Source organism: Megalops cyprinoides, chromosome 3, assembly GCF_013368585.1.
Source record: "Megalops cyprinoides isolate fMegCyp1 chromosome 3, fMegCyp1.pri, whole genome shotgun sequence".
In the NCBI taxonomy this organism is placed as follows: domain Eukaryota; kingdom Metazoa; phylum Chordata; class Actinopteri; order Elopiformes; family Megalopidae; genus Megalops; species Megalops cyprinoides.
The window spans coordinates 15,640,713-15,667,310 of NC_050585.1; the positions used below are offsets into that span (position 1 = coordinate 15,640,713).

General features: G+C 36.7%; 2 protein-coding genes and 2 pseudogenes across 2 annotated transcripts; all 4 read left to right on the top strand.

Moving 5' to 3' along the window:
- Positions 1-3,063: 3,063 nt before the first annotated feature.
- On the top strand, positions 3,064-3,960 carry LOC118774189 (annotated as a pseudogene).
- A 3,032-nt stretch (positions 3,961-6,992) lies between these two features.
- Positions 6,993-7,991, top strand: LOC118774190 (olfactory receptor 1-like). The gene has a single exon (XM_036523349.1). It carries the CDS (start codon positions 6,993-6,995, stop codon positions 7,989-7,991), a length of 999 nt encoding a protein of 332 aa, XP_036379242.1.
- A 10,147-nt stretch (positions 7,992-18,138) lies between these two features.
- Positions 18,139-19,083, top strand: LOC118774191 (annotated as a pseudogene).
- Positions 19,084-22,098: 3,015 nt separating this feature from the next.
- Positions 22,099-23,050, top strand: LOC118774192 (putative olfactory receptor 52P1). Its single transcript, XM_036523350.1, is given in 2 exon segments — positions 22,099-22,575; positions 22,577-23,050. Coding segments are annotated over 2 exon segments (951 nt in total).
- Positions 23,051-26,598: the final 3,548 nt, after the last annotated feature.

Below are 26,598 nucleotides of genomic sequence, written 5' to 3' on the forward strand. Positions count from 1 at the left end.
TATGGCAGGGTCCCTATCCTTTCTGATTGTTCTCCCACATGCTTTAATTGTTAATACATCATTGCAGGGGTGTTTCTAGCTATTGAAAAGATCAGTTTTTTTTTTTTGAAGGGAGATCAGCATTGGTAGGTTGGGGAGGTTATATCTACCTTAATAAATGAATATTATCACACCTTCGGATGCTGCAAGTCAAGTTCCGCTCTGCTACACAGTCTGTTGTTTTGCTATAAACACCTCTTTTTTCAGGGCGAAAATATTCAGAGCTAGGCTTAAAATATTAGGGGCTATAGCTCCGAATGATCGGACCTAATGATGCCACTGCATCATTGTCACAAATACCTTTCATTAAAATTCCAGGGAGTAAATATTGCATATTTTATATAATCTATTTGCATTTGAGATTGGTCTATTGTATTGTTAGCATAGTGACAGATGCAATGTCAGGAGAGGCAGAAACAACATTTTTCTGGCTCTGATGAACAATGTTACTCCATATTTCTTACCTCACTTATTTTGTGTTCCTCTGTGCTGTTGCACACCCTCATTTACCTAATGCAACTTGCATTACTGGGACTTTGCAAATGTGAAAAACGACAGCTGCACTGAAGTTATTATTTTCTACTTTGTTTTTCTTAGCACTTGAACTGAGAGCGTGACAGGAGTGTGACTATTTTTTTCAGTATTGATTTGCACAAACCTTCAGCTCAGTGGTATTTAAATGATACTAAAATCTGTTGTGTTAAAGGTAGTTTTGACACAAATTGCAAAATGTAACCTGGGGAAATACCAGAACACCTGACAAGGGGCTATTGTGGAAAAATATATTCCACATACAGATACTACTAGAGTAACAATGTTGCATACATAAGTCAGGTAGAATTTAAGTTCTTATTATCTCTTTATCCTGTGCTTAATCTTTCATTTGCTGTGTTATTGGTTATTTTCCCATCCCTCAGAGTTTAGTCAATAAATCACATCAGTGTGTCTCTGCTGTCACACCACAGATGCATTGTATACAGCACCAGTCAAAAGTTTAGACACACCTGAAGGCGCTGGGAAACATGCATTCAAAGACATTTTGATCTAAAGACTTGAAATTTGTTTCTTACACAAATATAACTTGTGGAAATGATGCCTATGTATGAATTTCTTAAAAAATATATTTTTTTTGGAGAAGAATGTAAAATATAAGATAGTTTTCATTTGTTTAACACTTTTTTTGTCACTGCATAATTTCATTTGTGTTTTTTCTTGAAATTTGTTGTTTTTTTTTTTTTTTTGAAATGTGTTTCTTAGACAAATATAAACTGTGGAAATGACGCCTATGTATGAATTATTTATTTATTTATTTATTGCTATTGTTACATCCCAGATGTGTAATGGTGTCCAGGGGTATGGGTGAGGGATGCAACACAAAAGAAAACAACAAACCACCACTGGCTTGGACAGTGCAGAGATGGGAAAACACACAGACATGGGAGCAGTGTATAAGGGCATGTGATATATTTACAATATTTACAAAGCTATTTACAACATTTACAATAAAAACTATACATGGAAAAAGGGGAGAGGAAAACAGACAGTGCCAACGAAAAGAACTTAACAAAACAGAAACAACCTCTACCCACCTCTAACCTAACCCTAAATAACATTCCCTCTCTGTTAATGACTTAAAGAAACAGTAAGAACATATTCTACACATGGACAAACATTAAAGATTCTTTCCCTGGTGGCATGTGAAGTGTGTGTGTGTATGCCTATCAGTGTAGGATGTCTTGCACATATGTATAACATAATATGGAAGAGTAACATAGGAAGAGAGGAGCTCTACCCCGTGTGTGTGTGTGTGTGTGTGTGTGTGTGTGTGTGACTAAGCGTGTGTATTCCTGCCAGTAGCCAATATCTCACATAAAAATAGTGTCATGGCCTCAATATGTACCTTATTACTTTGTGTTAGCTAAGTAATTAGCGAGTTAGCTTCCTGGGCAATGCCTAACTACCTGGCAATCTAGGTGACCATGTGGTTTGACTAAACCAAGATTTGGATGGACACTTTAATAACTCAATTTCCCGCCAAAAAACATTGAAAAAAAATTTTTTTTTTCCATAAACAAAGTTGTCATGACCAATAACACATCCATGCCTTGCTATTAGAATAGCAAGATCTTTTGAAGGAAAGGTTCTTGGAGATGACAATGTTTGTAACAATCCTGGATGGAAAAGGTCAGAATGTAAGCACAAGAAGTGCTTTTATAAAATTTATATACATTGTCTAACCACTGTGACATTTGGTCACAGTGACTGAATGCTATTGTTTGACGTAAAGATTCACTGACATGAAGGTGGAAATGAATATGATCTCTTTAACAAAACACAAGCACTAGTATTTTATGAATTTTATTCTTTGTTGTTCTCATTCTCACAAATTACAACCTTCCACATCTTTCTTGTCTTGCTTTGGTTTTCACAAGAGAAAAGTACAGGAAGTCACAATGTTTGTGATCTGTCATATCCATGTAAATGAACATTCTTTTGGGCATTTGAATTGTAATTTCCTTGTGCAGGGATTCGTTAATGAGGTTTGCTGGCCCCTCATGGGCCCAAGCCATCTGTCAAAAGAATTTGCTGTATGATTTAAGATTCAGACTTACACAATTGTACACATACTGTATTGAGTGCATATAAAGCTGGGGGCAGACCTGTCTCTTTCCAGTTGTTTTCCGCACTCAGACCACATGCATACGCTGCTTATAGTATACAGATAAGGCAGCAATCACATGACAGTATTATCATATTTTTACTTTGTGTTTATATCTATCCAAGTGCCTATTACAAGACGTTAGCTGAAAAATGTTCATTTTTTGTGCTTTTTTTCTGTTTTTACTACTTAGATGAATCATACTGATTGCAATGATATTGTGTAAGAGTAAAACAAAATTGTAAGATTTTGGTTGTATTACCGGTGGTATTACTGAAGTCAAAATTGAAATTAAAATACTTTTTTTCTCCAATTCCATTTATGCCTCACCAGTACAATGAACTCATCTCAGAAGAACTTGGATCATGGAAAATTCATCCAAACGGTTCACACTGTCAGCTTATGAAAATATTAGGAACATTAAATATGTTTATTTTATTTTAATTCTTGTATTGTATTTGTTAACTGTACTTGCTGATTCATTACTAGTTGTTATTTTCATTAACTGAAATTTACATGAACCCATGCACATGTTTTTGTGCAGTTTGTTCCTGAATGGATTGTATGGGAGCACTGCTTTGTACCCTCCCCTGTTAGTGAACATGTTGTCAGAAGTACATGAGATGCCCAGGGTTTATTGCATCACACAAATTTTCTGTCTGTACACATACGGTTCAATAGAATTTTCCAACTTAGCTGTAATGGCATATGACAGATATTTGTCTATTTATTACAGTACTACAGCATCATGACCACAACAAAATTGTACATGTTAATTATATTTATCTGGATTTATTCCTTTGGCAAATTTTCTGTTACCCTATCCTTAACTGTGACCCTAAAACTGTGTGGAAATGTAATCAATAAAGTTTACTGCAACAACTATTCAATTATTAAGCTTGCCTGACTATTGTAAATGAAATTACTGCATATTTTTTTCTATTTCAATATTTATCCCATATTTACTTATTTTCTACTCTTATGCAGAAATCATTATGATTAGTTGGAGGGCTTCCAAGGAGTCTCAGGTAAAAGCTTTCAACACCTGCACTCCCCACTTGGCTTCCCTCACAAACTTCTCTGTGGGCTGTCTCTTTGAAATACTACAAAGCAGACTGGACACGACTCATGTTCCACATGTGGTTCGTGTAATCATATCACTTTACTTCTTGATTGTAAGTCCTGTTTTTAATCCTATTATTTATGGGATAAAGACTGCAAAAATAAGGGCAGCTTTAAAGAAGACTGTAAAATGCATTTAAGACACATGGTGAAAAAAAAAAGCTATCGCAAGGCCAGAGATAAGAGTTTTTCTTTCCATGCTGGTATTTCTACAGGTATAGCACAGTTCATTTTAACCCTGGATTCAATCAAAACCCCAAGTTATCTTGAGCAAAGCAGCTATCAAGGTAATAAAGGGAAGACTTAATATCTCAAGGGAAAGAGGTTCTTATTGCAAGTGCTTACCTTGTGCTAATGAAGTTGTTCCCTCAAGATATGGATCTTATTCCCTCCAGATATATCATTACCTCATAAATGTGCAAAATCTACATGGCTTAAAGTTTTCCATCACTTTGATTTTAGGGTGATAGAAAAGGTCCTAAGGATCAATGCACATCTTCAATGTTAGTGCATACCACACATAAGAAATACTGATATAAGAATCAGCTGTTTCAAGGTAATAATCAAATACACAGGGAGACAACCATTCCTATACTAATCATGTTTGAATACTTTGCTTACAATAATTGCTAACAAAATAACTGTCCCTTTGCTCAAACACTAAAACTAAGTTGGAACTGGCATTACCATACAGTTACACAGTATGTCACTGTGCTTTCTATGGCACACCAGTAAAAGTTCACCAGTAGCTTCTGGGGCAGATTTGCTCTCTTCAGTTTCCTGAGGTAGTACAGGTGCTGCTGTGCTTTCCTTACTATCACAGAGGTGTTAGTGGTCCAAGAGAGGTCCTCTGTTACTCTGTTGCTTACTTCCAATTAATTCATCAACTCAGGTGACTGAGGTGGTACAATGGGAAATTGCTTGAAAGGTGGCTTGAAAAAAAGGTTATATAGACCTCTTGGTGTCAGAGGACTAAAGTACATGCAAGAAAACATCTGCTGATTACATTGTGTTCAAAGGACTGAAAAAAATTTCTAAGAGTACGTTCTGCAAATGAGTTTGGGAACTGAACACCGTCTATATTTAAACCTTTGAGAGAGTGAGTTAGTAATTGAGAAAAACTGTTACGTCAAGAGCATTTCTAAAGGCCGTGGACATCAGTTTGTTTTGAAAAGTGCTGGGGACAACGACGGGTTCGAATTGTTCACACCAAACTAAAGGCTATCAAAAAGTGGTGGGGTTGAAATGGACCACAACAAAAAGTGGTGGGGACATGTCCCCAGCGTCAATGACGCCTATGCAACAGCCCATGTCAGTTTCTGTCTATATATACATATTTAGTCTATACATGTGTTTGTTGATTTTCAGAGTAACAGGAGAAGCTTTCCTTCATATCAAATTAGATTCCACTATTATGCATGCAGATGTTCATTTCCAGAGAGAATATTCACTTAATTACTTCCCTGTTGTATAAAGTTCCATAATGATTGTCTTGTTCCCTTGACATTTTTCAATGTTGCCTATTTTTTCTGGATATATTTCAAAGACCACTGCATAAATACTTCCTTTTCATCATGCATTCTTGAAAGAATCATTCAACATGGAAAGGTAATGCCCACTTTTCTACTATGTTTTTCTGCATAGTATCTGTCTATATACAGTATTAAACAGAAGCAAGCCTGTATATATTTTAAACGCTGTTCTTGTGGAATTGTCACTGTGCTTACTTGTCATAACCTTGAACTTAAAAGCTCAATTTCTGTTCACAGTAACAAACGTTCCTCCTTAAAATAATATCTTTGTGAAGGTGACTTTCTGATTCAGTTTTTGATAGGTCAAATTACAATAAAAGAAAACTGTTTTCAATATGAGAAGATAACCAAATCAAGGTAATGTCATGCTAAAAGCATATTTTGTTCTACTGGAGGTCTTTAAAGTGTTTTGCCATGTATAAACATGTAGCATTACAAAGGTAATATCAGGTTATGACCGTGAATTTTGATGATCATGGACTTGCTAAATTTAAAAATAATTTAGATAATTTTTGATTTTGATCATTTTAATTGCAGATAAAAAGGATGCTGTCTTCTGTACAACTAGGCTATTAGAACAAATACAATGGGTAGATGTATTTACATGAAGACAGTTCAATATTTTTTCTGAATTAAAAGCACCTTTAGATCCATTTAGATGCGTTTATTTTTATTTTAGTTCTCAATTAATTATGGGTGCCAGAAATAGTGTTTTTCTCAGACCAATTTCTTTGTGATTTATTTTATTTTATATTATTTAGCCTTTATTTTATCAGGTAGGGTCAACTGAGAACCAGTTCCTGTTTACATTGACAACCTGGGGGAAGGAATTGTTGAATCAATTAACCTGGGGGATTATCAGATGCCCAGTTTGAAAGAGCCTAATTAGGAAAGTTATTTGGGTGCAATACTGGGCCCTTCCTTGTTGGGTAGTTAGTAGTGGCTATCATTATTCTTCTACCCTACAAATTTGAAGTTTGTATCTCCAGTTGTGGTGAGTTTAAATACTTAATCTTAAGCTTCTGTCTCCTACTTTCCAAAACAAAATTGGTCATAAGTTATATCTTTAAGATTCAGAGTATTATTAATACTACATTTTTAATTTGTGGCAGCTGCTCATTTTCTGAAGGGATCATTAACATTAAATGTTACTTTACATTTCTAGCATCTCCAAATTCTTATTAAAATAATGGCAATATCTCTTCAGTGAATTAAAACATTTTAAGTTTTATAGTAAATAAGTTTTTCATTCAGATATATATCCAAGACACATTAATCACTGTGCAAGCAGCTAAGGAAAAACAACAAAAATAAATGTTGCAATCATTCCATAAGATTTCTTAAGGTATATTTTATTCCATGCAAGGTGGAAATCCTGGTGCCACATATTCAAGCCATGTCAGTACGCGACAGAATTGCATTATAGAACAGCAGAGTGATACTTGTCAATCATGATACCATGGGATTTAACCTCTTCCTTCCGCCATTATAAATGTTCTCATTTTTTCACAGTTTTCAAGTGCCAAGATTCATGCTAAAGTTTGCAAAGGAGTAATCACTGTGCAAAGGGGTGTTGCACTCATGATTAAACTTTCTTCTTATTTATGAGAAAGCATATGGACAATTTAAAACAGATGGAGATGGAGAACTCTTCACAGGTCACATTCTTCATACTGAGTGCATATGATAAAATTGGACAAATTAAGTACTTTTATTTTAGCATTGTAATGTTATTATATGTTTTCATTATTGTTGCCAACTCACTGCTTATTATAGTGATCTTTGCTGACAGAAATCTTCATGAACCGATGTATTTGTTTTTGTGTAATTTATCTGTAAATGGATTGTATGGAAGTACTGCCTTGTATCCTTCTCTGTTAGTGAACATGCTGTCAGATATCCATGAAATTCCCAGGGCTTTTTGTATTATACAAATTTTTTGTCTGTACACATATGGTTCAATAGAATTTTCGAACTTAGCTTTGATGTCTTATGATAGATATGTGTCCATCTGTTATCCTTTGGAGTACCACACCATTATGACTCAAGGCAATGTGTATATATGTATTACCTGTGTCTGGCTGTTTTCTATCTGTAAATTCACAGTAACTCTCATATTAAGTGTCCGGTTAAAACTGTGTGACAATGTTATAGACAAGGTGTACTGTGATAACTATTTAATGGTCAAGCTTGCCTGCTCTGACACTACTCTTAATAATGCTTATGGGATGACCAACATGTTTGTGTCGGTAGCCCTACCAGTTGTTCTCATATTTTATTCTTACTCAAAAGTTATGAAAATCTGCTTGAGGTCCTCCAGAGAATCTCAGATAAAAGCATTAAACACATGCATGCCACATTTAGTGTCATTGCTAAATTTCTCTTTTGGCTCCTTTTTTGAACTTGTCCAAACCAGATTTGATATGACGCATGTCCCATCGGTAGTCCGGTCAATATTGTCAGTGTACTTCATACTATTTCCTCCTCTTCTGAATCCAATTATTTATGGAATAAAGACAGAAAAAATAAGGAAAGCATTTAAAAAACTGCAGCTGAGTCTACAGATCCCTGTTGCTTTTAGAAAATCTAAGGAGACACTGGACTCAGTTACACAGGTGTCACATAAAGCTGAAAGTTGAATAAATGAATAAGATGAATAAATGGAAAATCCATTACATTTTTTCTTGTCCTGACTGTTTTTTTTTTTTTTGTTTGTTATTTTTTATTTGGAATGCCGGATGGTTTTTGTCACCTTTCCTAATTTGGAATGGCCAATTGTACAATAAGCAACCCTCCTCATTGCTGCAACCCCCATTGCCAGTTCAGGGGGGCTTATCCACACATGCTCTCTACAAATACATGTGTTGCTGCCTTTTCTTTACACACCATCGTCACCATAACAAACCTGCACACGCATGAGTCTGAGGAAAACACAGCAAACGCAGCTATAGACACTGCGAGAAACCCATGAATGAATGGGCGTCACTGATAAGCAACAGGACAGACGAAGACACCCCCATAACACCGACAGAACGAAGCCAATTTGTTCTGCTGTTCTGGGCTCTTGCTCATTGTCAGCAGATGTCATGGCTGGGAGTGAACCCAGGCCATTGGGATCAGCCTCCAGACTATTTTAAAATGTAACTAAATGTAGGACATTTCAAAAATAAAAAGACGTACCATATAGCATATGGCAATGCGGCTTGGTATTAACAAAGTAGTAAAAATGCATATTGTCATACTAAATGCCTAATAATTAATAACAGGCATTAGGATAAATTTCACTAGTTTTACTTTTCAGTTTCTCAACCTGAAAACAAGCCTATGTTATGACAGCAGTAGTATTACCTGAAATTCATCAGAGATTATGTTTGAATTTCTGTGTCTCACATGGGTGACACTGCAATACCCTTGGCTTTTTGCTTTTGAAGTTCTGATTTCCCTCTTGTTATAGTTTTATAACCTATGTAAGCAAGCCCTGTCAGACAGAATGTCATGTACACTGTACATGCCATCCACTAGTCTACTGAATGGCCTTTAACAAATACACTGATACTCACACATTTTTGGTGACAGAAACCAGCATCCTGCTGGAGAAGTGCAACCATTTACTGGTGTAAATCAATCCATTTAGGATTCAGTTTAGTTTTTCCTTTACTTAATCAATAATTAAAACTAAACATTGAAATTATAATGGGCATTTTACATGGTGTAAACATGAGATTGTAAGTAAAAATAAGCTTATGTGTGATGAAAGGCATAATACTGTCAGTTATCTGTACTGCACCTTCTTTACATTACACTTTACATTCTTTACATTTATAATAATTAAAAATCCAAACAAAACACTGACACTGCTTTGCTCTGTGTTTCTAAAAACTGCTAAAATAAAAGGAAAATAATATCATAACCCACATCTATGAAGTCTGATTTAAAATTTTCCCCTGCTAGTAGCTTAGGACAAAATATTGTTTTTGAAACAAACAACAAAAACTCAGCTATGACAAGTTTACTATCATCACTACAATGTGTACTATGTACATGTGCACTTGTTCTCCCCGATACTACTGTTTTGTGAGTGTGGCGTGACCAATATAACAGTCTAAAATATCAGTTATCAGTCCCTTAATCATCTTCTGTCCCTTAGCTCATTTATGCTGTAGTTGCAGTTAATGTTGTTATGTAATTGTTAGAGTTACTGGCAAGGCAGCTTAGACCAATAATCATAGAATCTGATAGCTGAGAATTTGACAATGTTGCATTTTGCTGTAATTTTGAGGATAAATCAGGAAATTGCCACAAAGGTGGCAACTCAGCAATACTTTAGTAAGATTTATTTTATTTTTATTTTTATTTCTTTATTCACAATATTCTTTTGTGATGAACGACATTCAAAGTCAATATTCACAGCTCAACCCTCAAAGAAAAAACGAATCAGATCTTCCACTTCAAGACAACCACAGAAATGGACCTTTCTTTAAATATCAGATTTGTTGCAAACAGAGTGGCACACATTGTAGCCAAAATTCCAAGATGATCTCTACTCTATGGTTAAGGTAGTCAACCTCAGCTGAATAGCACAAATGGAAACATTTACATATATAAAACAAATTTATATAATTTGACCAGTCTATCGTGATTATGCTTATAATTTCAGTCTGATTTTGTAAAAGAAAATAAGTCAGCATTTAGTGTTTCACCAATGAATATGTATTATTTGACAAATAAACTCTGACAATTATAAAGGCACTGCCATCTGCCAAATAATGTGTTGCTGGAGCACACCTTTACAGAGGGTCAAGAGCTACAATGGGCCAAGAGTTAGGCTCATTTTCAGGTGTCCCATATAAATGACCACAATGACCACTCTAGAGTCTGACTCCTTACAAAATTTACTTCTGTATCATCAAATTTTATCTGTACACACAGAGTTCAGATACTACCTTATATGGCCACACAAGAAACTTGGACCATTTAACATTTTGTCTTTCAACTGTTTCTTTTTCATCTTAATTTTTCTTTAGAATTACATCATTGCAAATTATCCAATTCCACTAATGAAAGTTTTCACCATTTTTCTGTCCTGTCTTGATAGCTTAACTCATTACATTAAATTGCTAACATTTAGCAGATGCTTTTATCCAGAGTGACTTACATTGGTTACATTTTGTTTTGTTTTTTAAACAATGTTATCCATTTATACAACTGGATATTTAGTGAGGTAACTGAGGGTTAAGAACCTTGCCCAACGGTACAGCAGCAGTGCCTCGGTGGGGAATGGAACCAGCAACCTTTTGATTATAAGTCCTGCTCCTTAACCACTATGCTACACCACTGCCCCTCTTTGTCTGCATCCCAAAAGTGCTAAATTGTGTTCTTTCCACGACTCCTTCATCCTCACATCCTGCGTGACCTGGAAATTGGTAATTGCTTGCCTTCTTAAGGACAATTCCAATTCTATAGGAATTATATGAAAGAAGCAACACAAATTAACCATACATTCCATGTTAAAATAAACATTTCTCCTGAATAAGGAAGGGATCCTTGCTAAACATGATAAAAATTTCATTTGGGCAAGGATGTTCCATTGACCTCTTCATGTTAGGTACCTCCTTTTCTCCTTGCATTTCTTCCTCATCTCCTTTAATGGGCCTCTTGAGGAAGAGGGGTGAGGAAGGACAGGAGAATCATTTCTAAAGTATTGGGATGCAGCACTGGAAGTCAGACAAAAGAAACAGTGGCTCACCGCAGCCTGTTACAAAGCCTTGTGCGTAACACCATTTACACACACAGTGGACCGTGGATGGGATTGTAAGGCCACACTGTTCCTTGCAGGATTTCTCATTACTAATGGTTGCTTGGTCAATAACTTCCTTAAAATGTTTTTCACATCAACCAAAACACACAATGCAGAAGAAGTGGTTCTGCTATGGTTTTTTAGTGAATTAAAGCTTTTTGAATTTCTATGTGAAGATTATATTGAAATAAACACCAATAACACTAGATAGCTGAAATATCATCATATTGAGTCTACACCTATCACCTTTTCTATTGCAGCAAATCACGCATAGACAGAAGTAGGCTGCCAACAGACTTGCAAAGCATTAGGGGTAATATTACAGGCAGAGCTGCCATGCATACGATCTACTGTATAACATAACCTTCAGCACTAAGACCAAGTTTTTCATATGTACAATGCACAAATCAGTAAGAACAGCTGTACACGAATACATTGCTTCTCATAGTATCAGTCTGACAGAAACTTTCAACTAACAAACTTAACAGAAGAGACATTATTCAAAATGAATATTACCCAATGGCTTCTCTGTTCTTTCAGTATTTATTTCTAACAAGAGCCACCTTGTCAGCTTGATATTTAGGAGTATTGTTTGCCACAGTCTCATTGCCTTGACTTAGAGACGTTAGTAAATTTTACCCCTTTACTATTTTCTTCTTCAATATTTTTTCATATTATATTTTTTCAAGGTATACATTTTATGAAAAGTAAAAAGCTTTTATCAATTAATGTCTCAAAGGCACACAAACGTTACTGTGCATTACCTGCAAGTGCTTTCATCCAGGTATAGTGTGCAGTGGAATTCAACACACACACACCTGTGTTTGTATGTATGTGTATATAGTTGCCATATTGTTTTGCATATGTTTTTTTTTCTTTTAAATATTGTTCATGTATGTGCAATCTTGCACTCCCTTCTCTGAGGGAGAATTTCATAACCCACAAAACTGACTTAGTAAAACACTTGAATACTTGAATATGAAATAAACACACAGGTAAAATAAATGATAGGTGAACTAACATATTTTTTCCAAGAGAAGTGCTTTTTAATTTCTAGGCTATGATCACAGCACCATCTACTGTTAATGTCCACGCATCACAATACATACATTTCCTAAAGCTGGACTTACTTTGATTGCATGGGTTATTACAGGGTACGGAGACTTTACATTTTTTCCTTAACATTTTTTAATAGGAAGAAATAGGAAGAACAATTTTGTAAAATTATTTTAGAGTTCAGTTGTTGTGTGATGCAAATATATACTGTTGTATCTCATGTGCACACACCTGTTAAAATATTAATTGTTTTCCAGTGGGTGGCAGCAGAAGCCAAGGAGAAAGTCCTTAGAAAAGACCATTTTTAGTGTTAAGGGTTGATTAAACAAGATCATGGTAAGGAGCTGAAAACTTCTGAAAATAAGTGCACTTTACCCTTAAAATCACAGCTGCCCATCATATTAGTTGGTTCAGTATTATTTGAAGTAGATTAAAATTAGAGTTTCAGGTTTTTTCAAATGCTTCTCAAATGGTCAAAATATTTATAACACTTCTCAAAACTCTTAATACAATGTGCAATATTGTGACTTGAAGATCTGTGTTAGCAAAACTGTTCAATTTTCTCAATTGACTTGGCTCATTCCTGCAAACTAAAGTCCATGCTTCCTGTTGTGTGTGCTCGTTGTAGGACACCTGCTGACAGCCTCTGACTGCTGACACCTGCTAACATCTGATGTCTAACCTCCAACAGAGCAGTGTAAAGTGATTAGGATGGGAAGTATGAGGAACCAGAAATAGTGTTTGGGCTATGCTAGGGAGAGGAGAGATTTATTTTGCAGTCTGGTGGATATAGGGGTTTCCTCCTACTCTCTGTGGATGCTCCTGGGACCATATGAGAATATATCTAGTGTATTCTCCTTGATGCGAGTCTGACTGTGGGCTCAGCATCTGCATGACTCCTGGCCAGTAGGTGGCAGCAGTATGCTACACAGTGTTTTAGTGATCAAATCCTACAAAAAGAAGAAGAAGAAGAAGAAGAGCACTGTGGGGAAAACACAATGAGTGTGGCAGTGCCGGAAAATGTAATCTTTCATACACTGGCGTCGTTAGGCCTGGGCGTCCAAGGCTACAGCCCCGAATGTTTTATGAATAGCCCCGGATCTCAATTTTTTTTTTTTTTTTTTTACAAAAATAAAGGTAATATTAATTTAAAAAAAATAGCCCCAGATCTATTAATCTGTCATTCCGATCATGCATTAAAGCCATCGAAAACAATCTGATATCGCAATATCGCAGTACGTTTTGGGTCCTCTGTGTGTCATTCAACTACTTCACACTACTTGGCACGCATGCATTTTATGTGAGCACAAGAGAAAGAGAGAGAGAACTGACTTGGTGATTGAAACATGTATTCCACTCAGATGGGTAGCTAGCTAGGTAGCTACCATGCCATAGTTCACTTTCAATAGCAAGCAGAAATGTCAGGCTAGCAACAGGTCATTACATGCTTCCATTGAAGGTGTGAGATGAAATTTTGCCATTATATTTGTGTTTTGACAGGAAAATACAGTTTGCTTGTTTTGATTATTATTATTTGATTATTATTATATGATCTTGTCATTTCATCAAAGATTCCTTTAAAATGTGTGTTATTTAAAGACATCTTCATAAAACTATACAAAAATGTGAAGCGTTCCATGTCTGACTTTTCTAAATATAGTGGTTTCAGTTTTGAAAAATGTGTACAATTGCCTTAAATAGATATTCTGCAAATGTGTACATGTTCAGAATTTCCATAATCATCAATAGTCTTCAGAAGCCTACAGGATTATGTCTGCAGTGCATATTAAAGGCACTGACAGGTTTAACACCCAGACCATAACAATGTGTTCTGCGTTTTGTTACCATTCCCAGGTTAGGTGCTGGCATGCTGTTTTGTTTATGATACAGCATGCTACTATAGCAGAACACTCACACATGGCGTGGCATCAACAACATTTAACAGGGTAAGTGATGAGGGAGTTGGACACCCTATTGTTTTAGCTGGTATTTTTATTAGGGGACCATCCAACAAAGTTGGTGTAGTTGTCTTTGAATTATTATTCATGTATTTCTTTCCTTTCAGCTGGGATCCAAGTCCTTTTCTCAAATTTGTTGCAAAATATTTTTCCCAAAACTACCTTCAGAAAAACTTTTGAATAACATGTGCATTGAGTTCTGCATGACAATGGGTTGACAAATGGACCATCGTGTAAAGTACCCACGTGTTTTTGCTTTGTGCCAGTAGCATCTGTATTACTCACATTAGTGAATCTGGTCCAGTGGTTTGGCAGCAGATGGCTCATTGAGTCAAAAAATACACAAAGCAAAAAAATTTCAGAGCATCTCCTTTCTGAGTGTGCCATTTGAGGATTTCTGTTCCAAATGAAATAAAGTAAAATCACTTTTGATTCTCATGCTTCAAGGACTCTCATTTCAGATGAATATACGAGCTATACAAAAAAGAGGGGAAGGTTTTACTAACAGAAGAGGTCATACCTTTGGTTCAGCCAGAGCTTCTCAGGGGTGTGCCTTGAGTCCAATTTCAGATGTATTATATGCCAAACACCAACAATCCTGGTCAATTTTTGGGTAAAGGAAATCCTGTTCCCATGTGAAGGTGTGTTTAATATTAGGCATCTGTGTTGTGTCAGGGGACACACAAGGTTGATTTACTAGCAGCAGGAGATGAAGCTGTAATAAATGTGTGATAGACTGAGAGGAGAGGTGTTTTGAAGATTTGGGTTTTGGCTTTTGCAGTCATTTCCACAAGGAATGATTTGGTGGATCACCTTTAAATTCCAGCTTTTCCAGTTTTATAAACATCTGGCCAATTCACAACAGGGCAGTCAATTTGGAGACTCGACATGCCGCTGTCACTTCGTCTTTACCCCTGCAGGTGCAGCTTTCAGCGGAGACTACATTTTCAGGTGGACATTTTGTTTTACTGGTCCTGGATCCTCCACGGCTAACTACAAAATATATGCATTTTTTCTTGCATCCAACTCTGTCAGAATTGTTTTAAACTATTTCTAAATTAGAGAAATTACTTTGTTTTCTCTTTTGGCATTATGACTACATCTGTGATTCACTAAGTCACAATGGGCCATATTCTCCCATGCATGTAAGTCAAAAAAGCGTGCAGCTACGCACTTTTCAGCTTACGTGTATTGATTTAAGTCTATGATTTGCGCGCCATGAAGGCAGTTATGCGCTTCGGGTTTCTTATGTAAACACCATTTACTCGTATTCTGCCCTTGACTTACACAAGGGCTGTAGTAAGTCAAGCACCACTACATGGCGAAACACCATATTGCCTTTTAAGTCAGGGTAGGCCTACTTTTAACATTATTATACATGTACAAATAGTTCAAAATTTATGATATTTGTATGTCATTACTTTTAAACTACAATAACATTTCTTGCAACATTGTTAAACAGAAAAAAAAACGTTTTTCATCACATGGTGTTGTGAACATACCTGGTAAATAATTACTTCAATTAGAATAAAACAGAAATATCAATTAAGATGATTATAAATAGGACCAATCTTCTAGTATGCCTTAACAATCCTAAACCAAAATGCTTGCTGTGCATTTGCTTGTGCTCCTGAGAGAGTGGGAAAGGTGGAGAGGAGCTCGCCAAGCACAAAGAAGAGGGCCACGAGTATTCCAACCTCATTTGGATATACTGGGGCTCACTGACGGACAGTGCATCCAGCGATTTCATCTCGACCGTGAAGCCATCATCCACCTGTGCAGACTCCTGGACGAACAGCTTTCCAGCCACAGTAATTCCCTACCGGTCCTCATCGAAATCACCAGTGGTCTGTCTGTCCTTGCATCTGGGTCGTTTCAGAGGGTGGCTGAATTTTTAATAATGAATTTTTAATAATATGCTACCCAGCATGAGTTCAAGCGTGGACATTGGAACATGCATTTTGTTGCACCTTTACCTCAATAGTGTGTTTTTATTAATGAATCTTCACACGCCAAACTTGTCTTTATATAGAGGCCCTGCACGTGTTGTTTCGTAGAAACAAATGCTTTCCTTTGAGGCAAATTGTAATATAGCTCTCCCTTTGCATTTATTTTCAAAATCAGAGTCTGCTTTATGGTTTGAATGTATTTCAATGACATTCACATGGTAAATGCGTAAGTCCATATTCCATGTTTTCCCGATAGCCAAAATAAACTGAGGGTGTGACTCAGTCTACTTCTATTTTAAATAAAGCCTCTATCATGAGCCTGCCTTCATTCTGATGTTAAGCGCTGTGGGTGTGATCGGAGTGCGTAGGGGAGAATATGCGTAACTGGAGGCGTGTAAAAAAGGACTTCTGATCTACTGAGCTTCTGATTTAGTATCAATTGGGATTTATAATCATAGAAACGAGGGTGAGAATGAAACTGGGTGTTTCCACACATAATGAGTCTGATGTTATTTTGTTTTCCCAAGAACAAAATTTGCTTGTATATAGAAACACTTTTATGAATGATGCCCATTAAGCATTTGTGTGATATGAAGAAATCTACTGTACCTACACAAGCGTTCTCATAAGTTCATAAGCTTTCTCACTCCATCTTTGAGGTGGCAGATGAAGATACCATCTTCTTTTCAGCTTCTTTATTTTTGTATTTCAGTGCTCATAATCTTTTCTTACACTACAACATACAGCATGCATTGGTTTCTTTTGGCAAGTTTTTCTTGAAAAGTGTGTATATGTGACAAAACTGAACTGGCTTCTAGATTTTTCTTCCATAAAGGGGTCAAATCTCCTCATGATTCCAAACAGTTTTCCTGTGTTATAAACAGACAGTCTTTGGGTCAGCTAAATGTGGTTATACCCTCTGGCATTCTTCATCCCCACCTGACTTCCCTCCTGTAGAAGATGTCTCCTTTCCTCTCTCTTGTTGCAAGGTAATCTCATCCTTTCATTTCTAGCTTTTACTAGCTTGCTGCTAGAATTACTATGTAGTGTAGACAGAAACATTTCATTTTTGGCTGCATTTTATCATGTAAATGGGAAGGAGTAAAAATATACACGTTTACCTATAAATGGAAGTAGGAAAAAAAATCCACGTTCAACAACATGGCGATATCAAATCTGAATATGAGAGCAGGAGGCATAGTGTCAGTGCATGAGACTCGGTGCAAGCGATTTTAAGTGTTGGGGTATTGCCCGTTCTGAATTATTAGTAATGTCCGATAAAGGGTTACTGAAGAGCACAGGTCTTTCTGTGCTAATTAGGACAACAACATAAGCACAGCCCTCAGCAGGATGAATTGTGTGGAAAGAAAATTTAAGACTTGCTCTTGTGAGACCAGGACAAAATCTTAAAAGAGCACAGCAAGATATCCTCTTGAATCAGTGAGTTACACTGGGGCTCTAATTCTGTTCTCTCTTGTTTTACCACATAAATTAAGCTGCTCGAACACAAGGTAGATCCTAGTTAGAACATCCTGTATTTGTCTGTTTTATTTGTGTATTTTGCCTGTTTTAGAGAAATGAAAATTAATATGATCTAACGGCTATTATGTATTCTTCAAGCATGCAGTATGAATAACTGAAAGAATCATATACGCATATTTAATGATACATTGCTACCATAGTAGCAGGTAAGTTCATTTCTTTATTATCCCCATTGCTAAAGGATAGTGTTTTCAATGTATCAATGTAAATAAAATGAAAGCATATCTGTACAGTGTCATTATTATGAAACACTGCTTAAAAACAAAACATGGCCTACATTCAAATCCAGAGACATTAATTTATTTTCAATGAATATAATGATGAAGTGAATGCTTGCTTCCAGTCATTCAAAAAAATAGACCTGGGATTAAAAAGGTGAGTTTTTAAGCATGTGAAATTTTAAATTATTTTTAAATTATGACTGAATTTTTCTAGTGGTTGCTGTTCTTTCTCTTAGATACTTCCTTGTGTACTTTGAGCCAGGATGGAATATGGATCAAGTAGGAACTTCTCTCACACAGAATTCTACCTGATGGATTCTCCTCCCTTAAAGAGAGGCGGCGTTTCCTCTTCATCCCCTTCTGTCTGATGTTCATTTTCTCAATGGTCACAACTCACTTCTTATTTATGTGATTGTAAAACAGAGGAGTTTACATTCACCTATGTATATCCTGATAAGCTCCATCGCATTATTGACAACAGTGGTCCCGTTATGGGTTGTGCCTAGGATGTTATTCGATTTTGCTTCTGATATCAACACGATTTCTCGAGTGGGCTGCTGGTACAGATGTTTTTGTTCATTATGCTTGCAGTTTTCAATCCACCATCCTATTGGGGATGGCACTGGATCGTTTATTTTGCTATTGTTTCCCTTTGCGGTACAACCATGTTATAAATTTAATCAATTCCCTCATCATCATCATTGTGATGGTGATACGAAACACCATTATAATCAGAGCTATGGTATCTCTTGTTGGAACACTTACATTTTGTTCATCCAATGTCCTGTATCATTGCTTTTGTGAGCATCAGTCAGTGGTTAACTTGGCATGTGGAGACACAACCAAGAACTATTTAGCAGGCTTAATGGGTTTCTGTGTACCAAACGTTGACTGTTTTGGCAACGCATTTTCACCTCACAATATTGGTGAATATATTCAGGTCAGCAGGGGGTGAATCCCGCCAAAAGGCCATCCACACCTGCAGCACCCACTTAATGGTCATCTGTGTGGTCTACTTTTCCTCCATGATTGCATTTCTTTCATACCGTGTAAAGCATGCCATCCCACCTGATTTTCGTGTCCTCATAAGCTGCATGTACCTTCTTATTCCTGGGTGTTTCAATCCGGTGATATATGGCATCAGGACCAAAGAGATAAGGGAGCAGATTAGTAAAGTCCTCAAAGGGGCAAAAATTGTGCTTTTGTGATATTGACTTTAATGTAGTGACATCTCTATTTAGCTGTTATTACCCAGCTAAATTTTACATAAGATGGTGGATAAATATGTAAAAAATGAAAAATACTGAAACATTCCTGAATGTCCCTCCTTCTTTGCAGATCTAAAGTTAAAATAGCAGATATTTCTTGATGATTGCAGAAAAGGGTCTTTATAATAGAAGTGTCAGAGTGATAAACTTCATAGCTATGTTGCCAAGGATTTGCAAAGCAGCAGGCACCACTACATACTCTATCAGTTGTGAATCACTGCCATGCACCCTCGTGCCAAAATAATCAAATGCTAATTCAGAGGCAAGGGAAATTATTTCCGTGAATGGACATAGGAGATCTCACTGCAGAGGTACTGGAAGCCAGATTTGGAGCATTAATGTCCCTGATACCACCAACGCTCTGCAAGCTAATGTTAAAAGAAGATGAACGATGTCCAATATCACCACTGACACGGAGCCGAGCAAAATGGAATGCTGTCACTCTTGCACAGTCAATGGGAATGTCCAAATAAATATGGCTGAACAAACACAAATATCAGACAGTTAGTGTTACACTGTTGCAGCAATGTTTCTGTTGATCACCCTGGACATGGCCAATTATGTTAGCCAGCCAGCTAGCTCCAATGTGCAGTGTTGCATAGAAAGCATTTCTTTTTTGTTCCACTCAATGACTTACAACACCCTTTAGCTGTGACTATATACCACGGCTTCTCATGCCTTTTTGCCTTCATAACACACATCTGGAATGTTGTTGTGCTGTTAACATGACTGGACGACTGTAATGCAAAGCTGACAGTTCAGATTGCAAGGCAGGAACAATCACTTTTATAAAAATACCAATAGTAATGTCTAACAAAGGGGGCGCATCACCGTCACACCAATTATTGCAATAGCACATACCCTCTCGTGTATTATTGCTTTATTTAGGATTGGGAATTTTAATGAGGATCAAATTTGTATTTTCCTTTCTGCTTCAGCTTCTGTTTTCTCTGATACTTTGTGTCCTTGTTGTATGTGAATACATCTACTTTTCAGTCAGGCCAATCTCAACCACTTCTGTGCAAGCCAGCTAAAGCTAACAAAAGAGGGATGATCATTTTGCAAAACAATTACTTTTGCAAGGGTTATATTTCATATTACAGCTGCCTGTAATGTTTTTTACCTGAGGCTTTTTGGTGTACCTACTGAGAATAAGTGTATCTAAGATCCCACCAGTATGTGTCCGATGCATATTATCCAACTATATCAAGACTGTAGGTGGAAGGGTTACATGCAATCATTGATGAATAGAATTTAAACACATAAGATGTAAATATAAGATTATTTGCTGCTTTGATCTAATGCAGTATTGCTTGCACCATTTGCATCACATAATGGTATTTCCTCAGACTGATTTTTGGATTTTAATAATACCATATAGCTCATGCTATAGTGTCATGTTAAGATCGGTTGTGAAATTGTGGTAAAGGAAATATATTGTACCCACACAAATATCCTCATGAGCTCATAAGCTTTCTTTCAGCGTCTTTGAGGTGGCGGATTATTAAAACCCCATTTTCCTTTCAGTTCTTTTATTTTTGTATGTGTTTTTGCAACATTCTCAGTTCTCATGATCTTTTCGTACACTACGACATACAGTATGCATTGGGTCAGGATTTTTGGATTGTGATAAAACCAATATAGCTCATGGCACACTGTCATGTTAACATCAGATGTGAAATTTTGTCATCAATACTGTGGATGATGTGTCATTTAGACCAAACTGTGAACTGGCTAGATTTTTCTACCAGAAAAGGGGTCACACGTCCTCATGATTCTTAACAGTTTTCCTGTGTTATAAACAGACAGTCTTTGGGTCAGCTAAATGTGGTTATACCCTCTGGCATTCTTCACCCCACCTGACGTCCCTCCTGTAGAAGATGTCTCCTTTCCTCTCTCTTGTTGCAAGGTAATCTCATCCTTTCATTTCTATCTTTTACTAGCTTGCTACTAGAATTACTATGTAGTGTAGACAGAAACATTTCATTTTTGTAGCCGGTGGCTGCATTTTATCACAAAAATGATACTTTGCACAATGTAAATTAGGAAAGAAAAAACAGCATGATGTTATCAGATCTGAATATGAGAACACGAGACAGTCTCAGTGCAGACTCACATCCAAGTGATTTGAGGTACTTATGCATTGTCTCTCCCAAATTATTAGCAATGTCCTCCAAAGGGTTACTAAAAAGCACAGGTCCTTCTGTGCTAATTAGGACAACAACATAAGCACAGCCCACAGCAGGATGAATTGAGCAGGGGGAGTTGGAAAGAGAATTTAAGACTTGCTCTTGTAAGACCAGGATGAAATGTTAAAAGAGGAGAGCAGTACATCCTCTTGAAACATTGAGTTGACTAGGGCTCTAATTCATTTTGGTTTTTTTTTATTTCACCAGTTAAATTAAGTAGCTGAAACAAAATCCTGTATCCTTATTAGACAGACCTGTATTTGCTTATCATAGTTTGCTTGCCGACAAGAAATGAAAATGGAAATGATCTAATGGCTATAACATATGCTTCAAGCACACCATACAAATAACCAGCTGCATATGCAATTTTAATAAGACATTAATTACATAGTAACAGGTAAGTTCATTTCTTTATTATATTAATGTAATTGCGAAAGGAGAGAAGTTACATTTTTTTCATATTATATTAATACAATGAAAACATCTGTAGAGTGTCATGATGAAACTCTGCTGAAATACAGAATATAGCCTACATTTATTTCCAGACACAATAAGTTGTTTTCATTTTCATGACACCATAGCAATGCACAGCTTTAATAATTTATTCCTTAAAAAATCACATTTTTGGAAGTAGAGTGTGTACTTACATTAGTTCAAAAAATTAAACTGGGAATTAAGCATGTGAAAATTTTTTAAATTATGACTGAATTTTTCTTGTGGTTGCTGTTCTTTCTCTTAGATACTTCCTTGTGTACTTTGAGCCAGGATGGAATATGGATCAAGTAGGAACTTCTCTCACACAGAATTCTACCTGATGGGATTCTCCTCCCTTAAAGAGAGGCGGCGTTTCCTCTTCATCCCCTTCTGTCTGATGTTCATTTTCTCAATGGTCACCAACTCACTTCTTATTTATGTGATTGTAAAACAGAGGAGTTTACATTCACCTATGTATATTCTGATAAGCTCCATCGCATGTATTGACATAGTGGTCCCGTTATGGGTTGTCCCTAGGATGTTATTCGCTTTTGCTTCTGATGTCAACACAATTTCTCGAGTGGGCTGCCTGGTACAGATGTTTTTTGTTCATTATGCTTGCAGTTTTCAATCCACCATACTTTTTGGGATGGCACTGGATCGTTATCTTGCTATTTGTTTCCCTCTGCGGTACAACGATGTTGTGAATTTAACCAATTCCCTCATCACTGTAGTCGTGATCGTGATACGAAAACACATCATAATCACAAGCTATGATATCTCTTGTTGGAACGCTCACATTCTGCTCATCCAATGTCCTGTATCATTGCTTTTGTGAACATCAATTAGTGGTTAACTTGGCATGTGGAGACACAACCAAGAACTATTTAGCAGGCTTAATAAGTTTCTGTGTGCCGACAGTCGACTGTTTTGGCATCGCCTATTCGTATATCACCATATTCGTGGTTATATTCAGGTCAGCAGGGGGTGAATCCCGCCAAAAGGCCATCCACACCTGCAGCACCCACTTAATGGTCATCTGTGTGGTCTACTTTTCCTCCATGATTGCATTTCTTTCATACCGTGTAAAGCATGCCATCCCACCTGATTTTCGTGTCCTCATAAGCTGCATGTACCTTCTTATTCCTGGGTGTTTCAATCCGGTGATATATGGCATCAGGACCAAAGAGATAAGGGAGCAGATTACTAAAATCCTAAAAGGTGGTAAAACTGTGCCTTCGTGATTGTGTTTTAAATGTGTTAACACTGGTTACTTGGAATGAAATTTTAAATAAAGTTATGTAGAAATAACTCTTTTTCATGTTTTGCCTCAATTTTTTAAGTAGCTATAGCTGAGCAAAACACTACTTTTTTGCAACATATAGATTTTTCCTTCTTGCAATGAGGGTGTATCATATTCAGCACTTTTTCCTCAATTTCCATAGACCTGCAGTTACCAGATTTCAGTCTAAATTTCAAATGTGCAATTTGCTTTAAATTGCACCAGGAACATTAGTACTGTCACTAATGGGGAAAACATAATGCATAGCCACTGAATGTCTGAGTGGCTCCTTAAAAGAGTCTTGGATCATTTTCTGAAAATAATTGCATTTATTTACATGATCTCACAAATTGTGGCCATTGGAGTTCTTTGCAGTGATGGCCATGTGCACACAGCAAAAGTCAGGAACACAGGCCAGTATTTACCTAATTGCAAGGTGAATAATTACAATGCATACCAAAGCAACATTATTGCAATTGACAAAACATGGAAATTCAACCAACCATGTGCTATGTGATGTCTCTGTGATTGCCCTTCCGTATGCTTGAACATGGTGACTGTGCTTCTCAGTTCTGTTAAAATACACTGAGATTGCAGTTTGATTCAGCAGACATCCCAACCCTTAGTGTCGCTGTCACCAATTGGCCTTGCGTGAGCAAGGCAAAATACAGGGCTTTAAGCCTTGCTTCCTACTGAGCACTGAAAAAAAAGATAGTGGGAAAAATTGGTGGACCATAAAGGCGAGTTCCAGTTCCAGCAATGGAAAAATATTTAAAGGGCATAAAAATGTCTCATGCTGTCTCATCTCACACAGAGGCAGGGGTACTGGCACAGTAGTAAAGACTGTCAAGAGGTAACATAATAATCTGTCAAATTATTTATTTGCCAAGGAGCCCCATTTTAACACATATTGTAGTAGTCAGAAAGTGTTCATTTATACAGCTGGACTTACTAAAGGAATTAAGTGGAAAACCCATGCTCAGCAGTGGCCTGACTGGCAATTTGACATTTATATTACATATTTATACATGATAATGAAGGCAGTAACTAGAGCATGCATACATCTACTAAAATGACTTTTGCTTGCTGTCTGTGTGCAGTCTGTGTGTGTCCATCGTGCTTTTCCCCAAAGCTAATGCATCACAATAACACAGGAGTAATGGCAGGAGATTAACCACACTGTGCTTTGCTGGAGGCTTAATGACCCCTCAGTATTGAATCAAATTGGATGTCGTTACAGCTGTTGCTACTGATGTCAGCATAGCTGAGGAACAACTTGAAAATGGATGCTGACCACACAGACATTATCCTAATGACCTGCAAGCAGCCACAGAAGGGCCAGTTACCACAGCAAAGCAATTACTGCAATAGCCATGCCTACACACTGGTGTTGAGTTTCTTAATGGAGCGGTATACATGTTGAGTAAAATTAGATTAAAAATGTTACTTCATAACTCACTTGCCCTGAGATACCTTTGTTCTGAAGCATTAGGCGTTCTGTTACTGTACGAAGGGACCAGCTGCTGTTCTTAGCTACAACAGATTTGTTAAAAAAAAATGGACTCAATCAAGACACTTTCTTTAAGCAAGATGATCAGTGATTGGTGTCAGAATCATTTCAGATTCAGATCTGTCCAAGTTAGTGTAATTAATGACAAGACTACAAATGCTAGACAGTTAACGATCATTTAAACAAAATATCCTAAGGAAACACTTGAGTAGTGGAGCAGACTGTCCCTTTGTTTGAAATGCTCTGTGTGAAGCCGGTACTTCCATTGATCCACAAGCGTTAAAAGCCAATGCAACCAAAATTTGTTTCCACAGACTTAATTAATGAAAAAACATGCTTGATACTAACAAGGACATTAAGAAGTCCTGGTTGCAACTAATGAGAGACAACATTCAGTAAAGTGGAAACAAATGACCTAAGATGACCGACTTTAGTCCCCAAAGAAACAAACAGAGAACACAGACTTCTTGTTCAGTCAAACACTAATTAAACTACACTGTAGCAGCGACTGTGGCCAAATATAATTGGTCACCAAAGGTAAGGCAGAACAGGTAAATAACAGAGTAGCAATTAAAAGTGCACAATAACAAGCTGTATCTAAACAAACTGAACCTTCCCATGGGAAACGTCTCAAATGGGCTCACTGAGTTCTAGACAATTGAACCTCATCATTTCACAGTCTACATTGCATTTAATTGAATTATATCAGATGCATGTTTTCCACATAAAACATCATGGTGTAGTCCTGTCACAATAGTAATAATAATTATGATTATTATTTAAGTATTATTACTGCCTGCTTGATAGTTTTCATTTTCAAGACTGGCAAATAATATAGTCATGGCATTTTGCAATTCCTAAAGGAAATTTTTACACTAAATGAGCATTAACTGAAAACCTAAAAAAAATGTATGTTTTATATATTTTAAAATATTAAAAGTTATATTAATATAAAATGATACGCCTAACCTGATCAGTTAAAATTGTTCAATACTGGACAATTACAGTGCTGAGGAAAAGGGTCACTATGTGTATCTTACATGTGAGACCCTTCTCTGTGTGACTTGCAGGCACTGACTAACAGACTTTCTTTGCCAAACAGGGTCAGGTGAGATGAGATGAGATGCTGGGTATTTGGATGTTTTACCTGTGGCACGAGTTTTAAAGAATTAATTGAATTCTCCTTATCTCACCTTACCTCACCTTAAGTCAGATGCATTTCCACCTCATGTTTCACTTAAAGGCTTTTATCTAAATACATGCAAATAGCTGCATGGCATTGCAAATTTGTGAAAAGTGAAACTTATTGTATTGGACCTACACAAGCAGAGCTAACATTTTGCAGTAGAACATGCAAATTTCCTTTGGGGCTCATATTGTTATTAAATGTCATAATTACCACATTATACATCAGAACTCATAGATTCTGCAACTGTATATTAACTTAGATTAGGGATCATATATAATATCATAGTATTCACAGACAACAATGTACATTGTAGAAGTAAGCATATCATATGACCCTTTTTTGTTTAATGAGGTGTCATCAGTGGTTAGGAAGCCAGTTATCTGAAATACCCTACAGCATAACATTGACATTAAAGGAAATAACAATATCATAAGTGTCTGCAGAGTAATACAATCAGTATCCAGTATAAGCCAGGTTACAAGCACCAGTGCGCTATAAAACTGAAGGCCTGGCTGCAGGTGGCAGTATTGAATGAACACAAACATCCAGAAAAAAATAAAATATAATAAAATAAAATATAATAAAATAAAATAAGTATGCAACATCACAAAAACACCACAGAGCAAGACCATGGAAGCTCATGAAAGAAAACATATACCACAATGGCTGAGAATCCCATGAAACCTGTAATAATGGCTTGTGCATGTCCGGTACACTCCAGCATGGCATCTTACCTGAGCAATTGTATCCCATTAAGCATCCTGCAGACAGACCCTACCGGAGACAGAAAGGAATTGACAGAGTAACTAGT

Excerpts from the sequence above, each read along its gene's own strand:
- LOC118774190 (XM_036523349.1), top strand. The coding sequence starts at position 6,993 with ATGGAGAACTCTTCACAGGTCACATTCTTCATACTGAGTGCATATGAT.